Source organism: Quercus suber, unplaced genomic scaffold, assembly GCF_002906115.3.
Source record: "Quercus suber isolate HL8 unplaced genomic scaffold, Cork oak 2.0 scaffold_367, whole genome shotgun sequence".
Lineage (NCBI taxonomy): Eukaryota > Viridiplantae > Streptophyta > Magnoliopsida > Fagales > Fagaceae > Quercus > Quercus suber.
The window spans coordinates 370,352-382,055 of NW_027069819.1; the positions used below are offsets into that span (position 1 = coordinate 370,352).

Here is an 11,704-nt window from a genome sequence, read left to right on the forward strand (position 1 = left end):
ATCCTAATAATTATATCCAATTTCAAACTACATGAAAGCTACCCCTCTTTAATTTAGATCATAGCATTTTTTTTTTTTAACTATTTAACTTTTTATAGAAAAATTATTTAAAGGTCTTTAACTCCAATCTCAATCATTGAATTACTGTTGCATCCCGTGAAATACCCTAAATATTGTACGAGATCCCCAACAATAGAAGGGGTTTGTGTTCTATTATACGTGGTGTGGTGAAAAAGTCTAATTGAACAACATATGCCTTGACTACATCAACATTTAACTTGTCGATTACTTTTTGGAATGTTGGGAACAAAGAACCTACTATATTACGCTGCGACATTTCCGAGAGTTTGTGGAACAAGAAGAAATCCATTCATAGAAGGATTTATTTGATATGAAATCTTATTAGCTACATCTAATCACAAAATACATGAAATTTGTCCCTCTAGATAATAAAAGTTTTTTAACTTTTTTATTATTATTATGAAAGGGCATTAACTTTCAATATCAGTAGTTAAAGTACTATTATGTCTCGGGCAATACCCTAGATATTGTACGGGATTCGTAACGGAAGAAGGAATTCGTTTCCTGATATAGGTGATGTGGCAAAAATAAATGATTCAACGTGATATGTCTTAACTGATATTAAAACCTAAAACGTGTCGTATTTTTTTTGAAATGTTGGGAATAGAAAACTTACTATAATGTGCTGCAACATTTTCCACAGAGGCGACTTGATGCTTTTAGGGGCCTAAAGCGAAAATTGATTATTTTGTTTTAGATGCAAAATTATTACTAATTAACATGAACTCCATAGAATTCTTTCTTTTTTAAAAAATTTTATAGACACAAAAATTTTGACAAAAGTTTTCACACTTGTTGATGTGGCAAATTAATAGTGGTAAATAAAAGAATTGTGTTAATAGTAGTTATAGATGAAAACTAGTAAAAGTTTGCAAACTCAACTCTTATTATTATTTATATTTTAGAAGTGCAACATTCATAATATTTTTCAAAACAAATACCAAATTTTAAGTTGCTTCTTGTTTTCTATTTGAAAACACCACTATAATTATTTTTTTTGTCATCAATAAAGCTTTAATAATCTGCTACTTAGCGTTTGTTGTAAAAGTGTTGTGAAAAATATTGTAGACTTAGCATTTTTCTCACTTTTTTGTTTGTTTTTCATTTAATAAAAATATATTATTTTATTTATTGATTATATATAACCCTATTGGTTAAAATTTGGGAGCCTTTTTTTTACTTGGGGCCTTAGGCGACCGCATCTATTGCTCTACCAATTAACCAGCGCTGATTCTCTAGAGTTTGAGGAATAATGAGAAATCTATTAATAGAAAGACTTATCTTAATAATTACATCCAAATCACAAGCTACATGAAATTGGCCCCTTTTGTATCTAAAGAAATTCATTTGTATACTTTTTTGTGGTCTTATTAAAGGACTTATATTTAAAGAAATTCATTTCCTCCAGACATCGGTACTTTTTTTTTCGGCTGATAAGCATTTTTCTTAAGTTATAAAGTTTTAAATCGTGTCTTCTACTTTTCAAAATGTTGTGAACAAAGAACTTACTATAATACGCCGTTGCCTCGTTCTCCAAAGCTTGAGGAACAAAAAGAATATTAATAGAGATATTTATCTAATAGAAAATCTCAATAATTATATCCAATCACAAACTGTAGGGTCTATATTTGTGGCCCAAACCCCAGAGGTATGGAATATGAGCCCAATAAGCCCAATACAATGAATTGTAGAGAGTGGATAAAAGAACTGGGCTGATAGTGAACTAAACAACATCTAACAAGGGTTCAACTAGTAAATAATTGCAAGAACAAACTTGAAATTTGAATGAATTGTTGTCCGAGGACACAAACTTTCGTTTATATAGTTCTTAGAGCTACAGTAAACCTTTCTTCTCTCTTCCTCTCTCTTTTTTTCTGCCCCCCTCTTATGAGAGGTGCTTTACATTTATATAGTTTTCTTTTTGTCTATCTTCATTGTACACTTGTTTTTTATTTAAGCATCCACTTGAGTATCTGTCTCATCAGGTATCTTCTTTAGTTCTCTATGAGTGATGGTAGCTGAGGCTGCACTGTTCAGGGTTTTCTCCACATAAATGCGGTCAGAAAAGTTGCTGCAATTAATTTAATGTAGTGGTAGCAGATTTTCCCTTAAATATTTCTCTGTTCTTCTCATCTTTATATATGCATGAGGTTCATTCTTATCATTGAAATTCCCTGGAAGATTGCACAAGCTCCCCAGGTATTTGTTTAACCAGTATTCTTCATATCCAAGAAGGATATACTCCTCGGACTATATTCTTTCATCACTCCCTTGCATGGTTCTCCAGCCCGGGGCCTTTCCCAACCATTCACTCCTCCTCGGCTGTACCCATATCTTCAAATAGGGCCCAAGGCTCAATATATAAATTTGGGCTTTTATCCCCACACAAACTATACAAAAATTACCCTTTTTTTTTTTATTTTGGTAATTAGAGGATATTGTATTAGCTTAAAATTACCCCTTTTTCAATCACGTTTTTAAAAATATTTTCAATATATATATATATTATTATTTTTCTTAAAAAAGTGAAACTAAATTTTTTTTGTCATCAATAACAAGCTATAACAATCTGCTACTTAGCGTTTGTTGTAAAAGTGTTGTGAAAAATATTGTGGACTTAGCATTTTTCTCACTTTTTTGTTTGTTTTTCATTTAATAAAAATATATTATTTTATTTATTGATTATATACAATCCTATTGGTTAAAATTTGGACATAGAATTCTTTCTTTTTTAAAAAATTTTATAGACACAAAAATTTTGACAAAAGTTTTCACACTTGTTGATGTGGCAAATTAATAGTGGTAAATAAAAGAATTGTGTTAATAGTAGTTATAGATGAAAACTAGTAAAAGTTTGCAAACTCAACTCTTATTATTATTTATATTTTAGAAGTGCAACATTCATAATATTTTTCAAAACAAATACCAAATTTTAAGTTGCTTCTTGTTTTCTATTTGAAAACACCACTATAATTATTTTTTTTGTCATCAATAAAGCTTTAATAATCTGCTACTTAGCGTTTGTTGTAAAAGTGTTGTGAAAAATATTGTAGACTTAGCATTTTTCTCACTTTTTTGTTTGTTTTTCATTTAATAAAAATATATTATTTTATTTATTGATTATATATAACCCTATTGGTTAAAATTTGGGAGCCTTTTTTTTACTTGGGGCCTTAGGCGACCGCATCTATTGCTCTACCAATTAACCAGCGCTGATTCTCTAGAGTTTGAGGAATAATGAGAAATCTATTAATAGAAAGACTTATCTTAATAATTACATCCAAATCACAAGCTACATGAAATTGGCCCCTTTTGTATCTAAAGAAATTCATTTGTATACTTTTTTGTGGTCTTATTAAAGGACTTATATTTAAAGAAATTCATTTCCTCCAGACATCGGTACTTTTTTTTTCGGCTGATAAGCATTTTTCTTAAGTTATAAAGTTTTAAATCGTGTCTTCTACTTTTCAAAATGTTGTGAACAAAGAACTTACTATAATACGCCGTTGCCTCGTTCTCCAAAGCTTGAGGAACAAAAAGAATATTAATAGAGATATTTATCTAATAGAAAATCTCAATAATTATATCCAATCACAAACTGTAGGGTCTATATTTGTGGCCCAAACCCCAGAGGTATGGAATATGAGCCCAATAAGCCCAATACAATGAATTGTAGAGAGTGGATAAAAGAACTGGGCTGATAGTGAACTAAACAACATCTAACAAGGGTTCAACTAGTAAATAATTGCAAGAACAAACTTGAAATTTGAATGAATTGTTGTCCGAGGACACAAACTTTCGTTTATATAGTTCTTAGAGCTACAGTAAACCTTTCTTCTCTCTTCCTCTCTCTTTTTTTCTGCCCCCCTCTTATGAGAGGTGCTTTACATTTATATAGTTTTCTTTTTGTCTATCTTCATTGTACACTTGTTTTTTATTTAAGCATCCACTTGAGTATCTGTCTCATCAGGTATCTTCTTTAGTTCTCTATGAGTGATGGTAGCTGAGGCTGCACTGTTCAGGGTTTTCTCCACATAAATGCGGTCAGAAAAGTTGCTGCAATTAATTTAATGTAGTGGTAGCAGATTTTCCCTTAAATATTTCTCTGTTCTTCTCATCTTTATATATGCATGAGGTTCATTCTTATCATTGAAATTCCCTGGAAGATTGCACAAGCTCCCCAGGTATTTGTTTAACCAGTATTCTTCATATCCAAGAAGGATATACTCCTCGGACTATATTCTTTCATCACTCCCTTGCATGGTTCTCCAGCCCGGGGCCTTTCCCAACCATTCACTCCTCCTCGGCTGTACCCATATCTTCAAATAGGGCCCAAGGCTCAATATATAAATTTGGGCTTTTATCCCCACACAAACTATACAAAAATTACCCTTTTTTTTTTTATTTTGGTAATTAGAGGATATTGTATTAGCTTAAAATTACCCCTTTTTCAATCACGTTTTTAAAAATATTTTCAATATATATATATATTATTATTTTTCTTAAAAAAGTGAAACTAAATTTTTTTTGTCATCAATAACAAGCTATAACAATCTGCTACTTAGCGTTTGTTGTAAAAGTGTTGTGAAAAATATTGTGGACTTAGCATTTTTCTCACTTTTTTGTTTGTTTTTCATTTAATAAAAATATATTATTTTATTTATTGATTATATACAATCATATTGGTTAAAATTTGGGGGCTTTTTTTTTTTACTCGGGGCCTTAGGGAACCGCAACTATTACTCTACCATTCAGTCGACCCTGACTCTCCATAGTTTGAGGAATAATGAGAAATCTATTAATAGAAAGACTTATTTGAGATAAAATCTTAATAATGCATCCAAATCACAAGCTACATGAAATTGGCCCCTTTTATATCTAAAGAAATTCATTTGTATACTTTTTTGTAATTTTTTTTAGTCAAGGACTTTTTTGTGGCCTTATTAAAGGACTTATATTTAAAGAAATTTATTTCCTCAAGACATCAGTACTTTTTTTTTCCGACTAATAAGCCTTTTTCTTAAGTTATAAAGTCAATTGGACAGATTCTAAATAAATAAATAAAAAGTTATAAAAGTAATATTGCACCTAGGTATTGAATAAGATCCATAATTGTTGAGGGGGTTCATTTTCTGTTATAACCAATGTGGCAGAAAAAAATTAATTGAACAAGATATATCTTAACTGTATTAAATTTTAAAACGCGTCTTCTACTTTTCAAAATATTGTAAACAAAGAACTTACTATAATATGTCGTCACCCCGTTCTCCAAAGCTTGAGGAACAAAAAGAAATTTATTAATAGAAATATTTATCTAATGAAAAATTTCAATAATTATATCCAATCACAAACTATACAAAAATTGCCCTTTTTTTGTTTTGGTAATTAGAGGATATTGCATTAGCTTAAAATTACCCCTATTTCATTCTCGTTTTTTAAAATATCTTCAATATATATATATATATATAATATTTTTCTTTAAAAAGTGAAACTAAAAAAAATAAAATTTTGTGCAAATACATCAGCGAAAACACACGGCAGCAAGCCGAGCTGACGTGTACCCACTATCCCCGTGAAACCGTCGGCTGGAACACCGCTGAAAAAAGAAAAGAAAAAGGCGAAAAGCGAAAATCTCTCTCACAAAAAAACCCGCCGACTAAAACGCGAATCCCAAGAGTCACTGACTGATAGTGGGTCCCAGACCGACTCCACCCCACACCAGTCCAAAATAGTAGACGTAAGCAGTGACAAAATTGTGGGCAATGTACACGCACGCACCGCACTTACTCAGTCGCCACCTATACCCGGCTGCTTCTCTCCCTTACTCCGCACATACGTTATCGCCCACGTGTCTTCTAGAAACTCCCCTTCCCTCCCTCCTATTTCGCCACGTGTCCCCTTCGCCCCCCTTTCCTTCCCTATAAATTCCCTTCTCTCCCTTGCGTTCTAAGTTTCAAGCGCCTTCGAAGCTTACTCCAAAGAAGTGAAAAAAAAATATATATATATATATATATATTTATTTTTGTAGAGAGAGAGGGTTTTACGAAGGTAAAAAAAAAAAAATGTCGACTGAGTTAGTTTTACCTCCTGGGTTCAGGTTTCACCCTACTGATGAAGAGCTTGTCATGCACTATCTCTGCCGTAAATGTGCTTCACAGTCTATTGCTGTGCCTATTATAGCTGAGATCGACCTTTACAAATACGATCCATGGGAACTCCCTGGTAATTTTTTTTTTTTTTTATGAACTTGATAGTTGAGTTATAACTGTTTTTATATTTGTTTATTGATGTGGTTGTATGATTTAAATTTACAGGTAAGGCTTTGTATGGAGAGAAAGAGTGGTACTTCTTTTCGCCTCGAGACCGGAAGTACCCGAACGGTTCGAGGCCGAATCGGGCGGCCGGAACTGGGTACTGGAAGGCTACTGGCGCTGATAAGCCGATCGGGAATCCGAAGCCGGTTGGGATCAAGAAGGCTCTGGTTTTCTATGCTGGAAAAGCTCCAAGAGGAGAGAAAACCAATTGGATTAAAAAAAAATGTCGACTGAGTTAGTTTTACCTCCTGGGTTCAGGTTTCATCCTACTGATGAAGAGCTTGTCATGCACTATCTCTGCCGTAAATGTGCTTCACAGTCTATTGCTGTGCCTATTATAGCTGAGATCGACCTTTACAAATACGATCCATGGGAACTTCCTGGTATTTTTTTTTTTATGAACTTGATAGTTGAGTTATAACTGTTTTTATATTTGTTTATTGATGTGGTTGTATGATTTAAATTTACAGGTAAGGCTTTGTATGGAGAGAAAGAGTGGTACTTCTTTTCGCCTCGAGACCGGAAGTACCCGAACGGTTCGAGGCCGAATCGGGCGGCCGGAACTGGGTACTGGAAGGCTACTGGCGCTGATAAGCCGATCGGGAATCCGAAGCCGGTTGGGATCAAGAAGGCTCTGGTTTTCTATGCTGGAAAAGCTCCAAGAGGAGAGAAAACCAATTGGATTATGCATGAGTATCGGCTCGCCGATGTGGATCGCTCTGCTCGCAAAAAGAACAGCTTAAGGGTATATTTTTTTTATTTTTTTTATTTTTACATTTTTTACCTTAGGGAAATTACTGTAATTATGAGTAGGGGCAAAATGGACATTTCGCTGCATGGTAGGCACACGTCAGGGATGATGATTTGACTGTTATTGTCTCAATACCAGTTGGACGTTTCTGTCCTTATCTAGATTCCATTCCACTGCCAAAAAACAAAAACAAAAAAAACTACGCTCTTAATTAAATGAACGGACTAGATTTAACGTTGTGTTTATTTGAAAACGAGATCTTCACCGATCATGTGGTCCACCACATGAAATATGTGGCGGCAATTAACTTTAATGACTCTTGACATAATCCGGACACGATAGCGAAATTAATCTAACACTTTCTCCTTAAGGAAAATATTCCTTCTTATCTATTAGAGAATCTTCTGATTATATATCGATTTTGATCGATCTATTCTGATCCAACGGTTGTGATTTTTTATTTTTTTTTTCAGCTGGATGATTGGGTTTTGTGTCGTATATATAACAAGAAGGGCACTCTGGAAAAGCAAGAGCTATTGAATGCTAATAACAAAATGCATAACAACTCGGAAATGGAGGACAAGAAGCCGGACATTTTGAACACGTGTGCGCTGCCGCCGCCGGCGGCTCTTCCGACGGCTGCGGCGAATGAATACGTGTACTTTGACACGTCGGATTCGGTGCCGCGGCTGCACACGGACTCGAGTTGCTCGGAGCATGTGGTATCGCCTGAGTTCACGTGCGAGGTGCAGAGCGAGCCGAAGTACTGGGAAAAGAACCTAGATTTTCCGTTTAATTACATGGATGCCATGGACAATGGGTTTGTTTCGCAATTCCAGGGTGGGAGTAGTAGTCAGATGTCGCCGTTACAGGATATGTTCATGTATCTGCCGAAGACATATTGAAGTGGGGCCAGTATTATTTATTAATACGGCACGGTTCAGAGGGGCTGCTGATGCATATGTTGGTGGGGTAGGTACACGAGACAAAAAAAAGTCTATGACTGTGCCTGTGGCTTTGGGAGCGTGGATAATGAATAGTGTTGAGAATGTTTAGAATGCTAGAAACTGAAATTGAAAATGAAAATGAAAGATGAATTGTATTTGACCCCAAACAAAAAAGAAAAAAGAAAAAAGAAAATTTGAATTGTATTGTGGGGTCCATAGTGGCCGCCACGTGTGTTTAGGAGGGTTGATCATGGTTTGGTCAGACGGTGTATGGTGGAATTACATACATACAACATTACCATGTGTAAAAAAAAAGCATTACCATGTGTACACATCATGTATAGAGAGACATGTTGTTATGGGTGCTCACATGATAGTTTTAGGAGGCTCATTTTGGGCTTTCAAAATTCTCATATTTGTAGTAGATTTTCATTATAATCTAGTTGTCATTTGAAAGCAATGCCACCCATCTCTCCCTCTCTCTCCCTCTCATATTTTTTTTCACGTTTCTTTTATTTTATGAATAACTTTTGTACTTTTTTTCACCAGGAATATATTATTTATAGCATCCAGCCTATGCAAACATTTATGTCTATTGTTTTAGCATAAGAATTTATTTTTTTTATTTTATATACTAACTTCTTAAAACACTTAATATTATATTATCTATTTTACACTACATTACATTAAAATATCAATTTATCTTGATTTTTAAAAAAAAATTTCTTCACACACAACAATTATTATTCACTTTCTTTCTTTATCCTCTAGAATACTAAATGCAAAATGAATAGTATTAGTTACTGTAGTAACTTTATAAATTTATACATTTTTAACTTAAATAATGTAAGTAATTTTAGAGTTTAAACGTGTAAAATTGATACTTTTTTCTCTTTTGATTCAAATGCTCTTGCCTTGTTGTTTTGGGGATGATAGCAAAATTACTAGGTGAATTCCATCCATCTGCTGTTTGAATTAGAAAATGAAACGGATAAGAGCAAGAAGAAAATGAAAGAGCATATTACTTATGATGCAAGTTTTGCTAACAAGTATCATTTACCTTGTAATAAATGCGGGGATTAATAGTGGTCCTCCCCCTAAAGATTGAGATCCCTTTATAAATAAGACACTAAAAATAATTTTTTTTTTTTTGCTAAATACACCAAAAATAATGTGTATAAAATGTAATCACATAAGTCGTAAACACAAACTTGTCTAGATATAGATCTTAGAGCTTATAGGTATTATTGGACAATGTTTTAGGTGATTCAAGTTAATATTCAAGAATATACAAGCGGCAGAAAGAAGATTTTAGAATCTGCCTGGTTCGACCAATCGAAAGACAGGCTCGATCGATCGAAAAGAGTATATGTAGAATTTTAAGTTCAGCCCAACAACAGTTGAAGCCCATAAAAGATTAGGGTTTCAGATCTACTTCTCCTAGTATATAAAGGAAACCCTAAGCACGTTTTTATAAAACTTTTCAAAGAGAGAAGAGTGTGCCTCCTTTGTAGCTAGGGTTTTGTACATAAAAAACTCTCTAATGTCTTCTACCAATGTTATTCCTTGGACAATCTCAAGATCCGGTGTTGTAAAAATTGCTGCCTTCTCTAGTTATCAAAGGTGCTGATGATCTAAACCTTCAAGAGTGGTCTTGAAGTCACAAACAGGAAAGTTTGTATATTTTGTCACAAGTGTGGGTGTTTGTGTTGCAAAGGCCTAATAAAGAAGGAGTCCGTAAATTCGGAGTTTGCACATGGTCGTGTCAGTAAGTTCTACATGTGGTAGCAATAGGATGTTAGTAGTCTAAATCTTATCATAAACTTCAATTCTCTATAGTGGATTTGCTTTTTACCTTGAGAATAGCTTGGTTAAATCCTCCTAATGATTTTTACCAGTTTGGTTTTCTTAGGTCATCACATCGTTGTTTTAACCTAGATCTGAATAATAAACCTAAGTATTCATTTGGTTAATTAATTAGGTTAAAAATCTAGTTTACAAGGGTCTAAAAACTAACAAGTGGTATCAGAGCGAGTTAGCTCTTGATTTAGGTTATTATACCTAGAGTTGATCTTTGATCCCTGTTATCATGGATAATTTTAAGTGTCTTACTAGTTTGATTGTGATGTTTTGAATAAAAAAGACACTATTGTTTCAGTTGATCTTTTTTAGGCTTGTAAAAGGAATTTGTAGGATTTCAGTCTTTCTCAGAAGATTGGTGTAATCCCTTAAATATACTCTGCTTCTCATGGATTTTCACTTACAAAACTGAAGACTAGTGCTATATGGGTGAGAAAAGACTTGCAAAAGTGAGTGTTGTTTATTTGTCCCTGATTTAATTCTTTCAATTTTTTATGGACATGTTTTGTTTCTGTTTTTGGTTGTTTTGTTTTTTAGGTTTTTTTTTTATATAAAATAAAAAAAAAATCCAAAAACATTGAAAATTTTCAAAAAGACAAAAATATTTTATTTTGTGTCTAGTTTTATTTTTCTTAAGGATTACATGAATTATGATATCTCTCTCTTGATTTAAAACATGCTTGACATTGTGGAGAAACTTGAATAGTGTGTATTGCTCAACTAAGTGCATGATTATTTTGAGATAAATATGATTTTGTATGAGTATATACTAGTTTGTACATGTACTCAAGGGTTAATTAAAAAATTTATATTTCTTGTTTGTGTACCCTCTATAGCTTAGTCAAGCATTATCATGCATAGCTTCATATTGTTCATTTAGCATAATGTGTACCTTTTTTTTGGTCATAAAATTTTTTTTAAGACCAAAATTTTTTTTTTTTATATATATATATTACACATCATAAATATGTAATTGAGGTTGACCTATTATCTTTGCATAACATGTCTGTGTATCTTGTTTAGTTTAGATGAGCTTATTTTTCTGCACTTTGCTAGTTTTAGCTATGTAGTGTATGTTTGAGTGAGTTGTTTATAGTTTTTGATCATATGCTCTTGATTTTGAAGTCACATGCTTTTGATTGTAAGGACTAAAAAATCCTAAGAGAAAGGCATAAATTACCATCTCACCATTGTTTACTAGCCAATCATAAATATCTTAGTGCATATTATAAGATTTTGTACTTGAGAAAGTGTAGCATATGCACAAAAATGAAATAAGGTGTAGCCTTAAAAAAAAAAGGAAAAAGAAAAGAAAAATAATTCAATAAGGCAAAATTAAAAAATAATAATAATAACATAATTGCAAGCTTTTTTTAGGAGATGTGGGAATTATATGATGTAACTCTTTAGGTGATAGCTACACTCAAATTTGTGTAATGAATAATGTAGAAATTATGCTTGATTACTATCTACAAATCACCTCACATGTATCTTATGTTGTTACTAGTTGTATACACTTCACAAGTTATTATTTGTTAAACTTAGTACATGAAATTGTGTGTGAATTTAGTTTTGCCATCCAAGATTATGTTTTCTATGGTGTTTGATGCAAAATATGTTTAAGGGTTGGCATAAATTGTGTCTTTGATTATTAAAAACCTTGTTTTGAAGTTCTAGGTTGAAAACTCTTGTTTTTGAAAAACATTTAAACTCATTCTCATGCATTTCATTCATGAAATTACTAGAGTTGA

The 11,704-nt window shown here is 32.8% G+C and overlaps 2 protein-coding genes across 2 annotated transcripts; both read left to right on the plus strand.

The window, feature by feature from the left end:
- Nucleotides 1-6,021: 6,021 nt before the first annotated feature.
- Nucleotides 6,022-6,607, plus strand: LOC136061953 (NAC domain-containing protein 2; the record flags this gene model as incomplete). Its single annotated transcript, XM_065760432.1, has 2 exons — nucleotides 6,022-6,303; nucleotides 6,396-6,607. Coding segments are annotated over exons 1-2 (372 nt in total), but the record flags the coding sequence as incomplete, so codon positions are not given.
- A 5-nt stretch (nucleotides 6,608-6,612) lies between these two features.
- On the plus strand, nucleotides 6,613-8,553 carry LOC112035692 (NAC domain-containing protein 2). The gene is made up of 3 exons (XM_024068524.2): nucleotides 6,613-6,778; nucleotides 6,866-7,140; nucleotides 7,620-8,553. The coding sequence occupies exons 1-3, from the start codon at nucleotides 6,619-6,621 to the stop codon at nucleotides 8,049-8,051; spliced, it is 867 nt and encodes a 288-aa protein (XP_023924292.1). The 5' UTR covers nucleotides 6,613-6,618; the 3' UTR covers nucleotides 8,052-8,553.
- Nucleotides 8,554-11,704: the final 3,151 nt, after the last annotated feature.

Bases quoted from the DNA above. Each gene is read 5' to 3' on its own strand.
- LOC112035692 (XM_024068524.2), top strand. From the start codon at position 6,619: ATGTCGACTGAGTTAGTTTTACCTCCTGGGTTCAGGTTTCATCCTACT. The intron at 6,779-6,865 runs GTATTTTTTTTT...TTAAATTTACAG, and splicing joins CGATCCATGGGAACTTCCTG to GTAAGGCTTTGTATGGAGAG. The intron at 7,141-7,619 runs GTATATTTTTTT...TTTTTTTTTCAG, and splicing joins GCAAAAAGAACAGCTTAAGG to CTGGATGATTGGGTTTTGTG.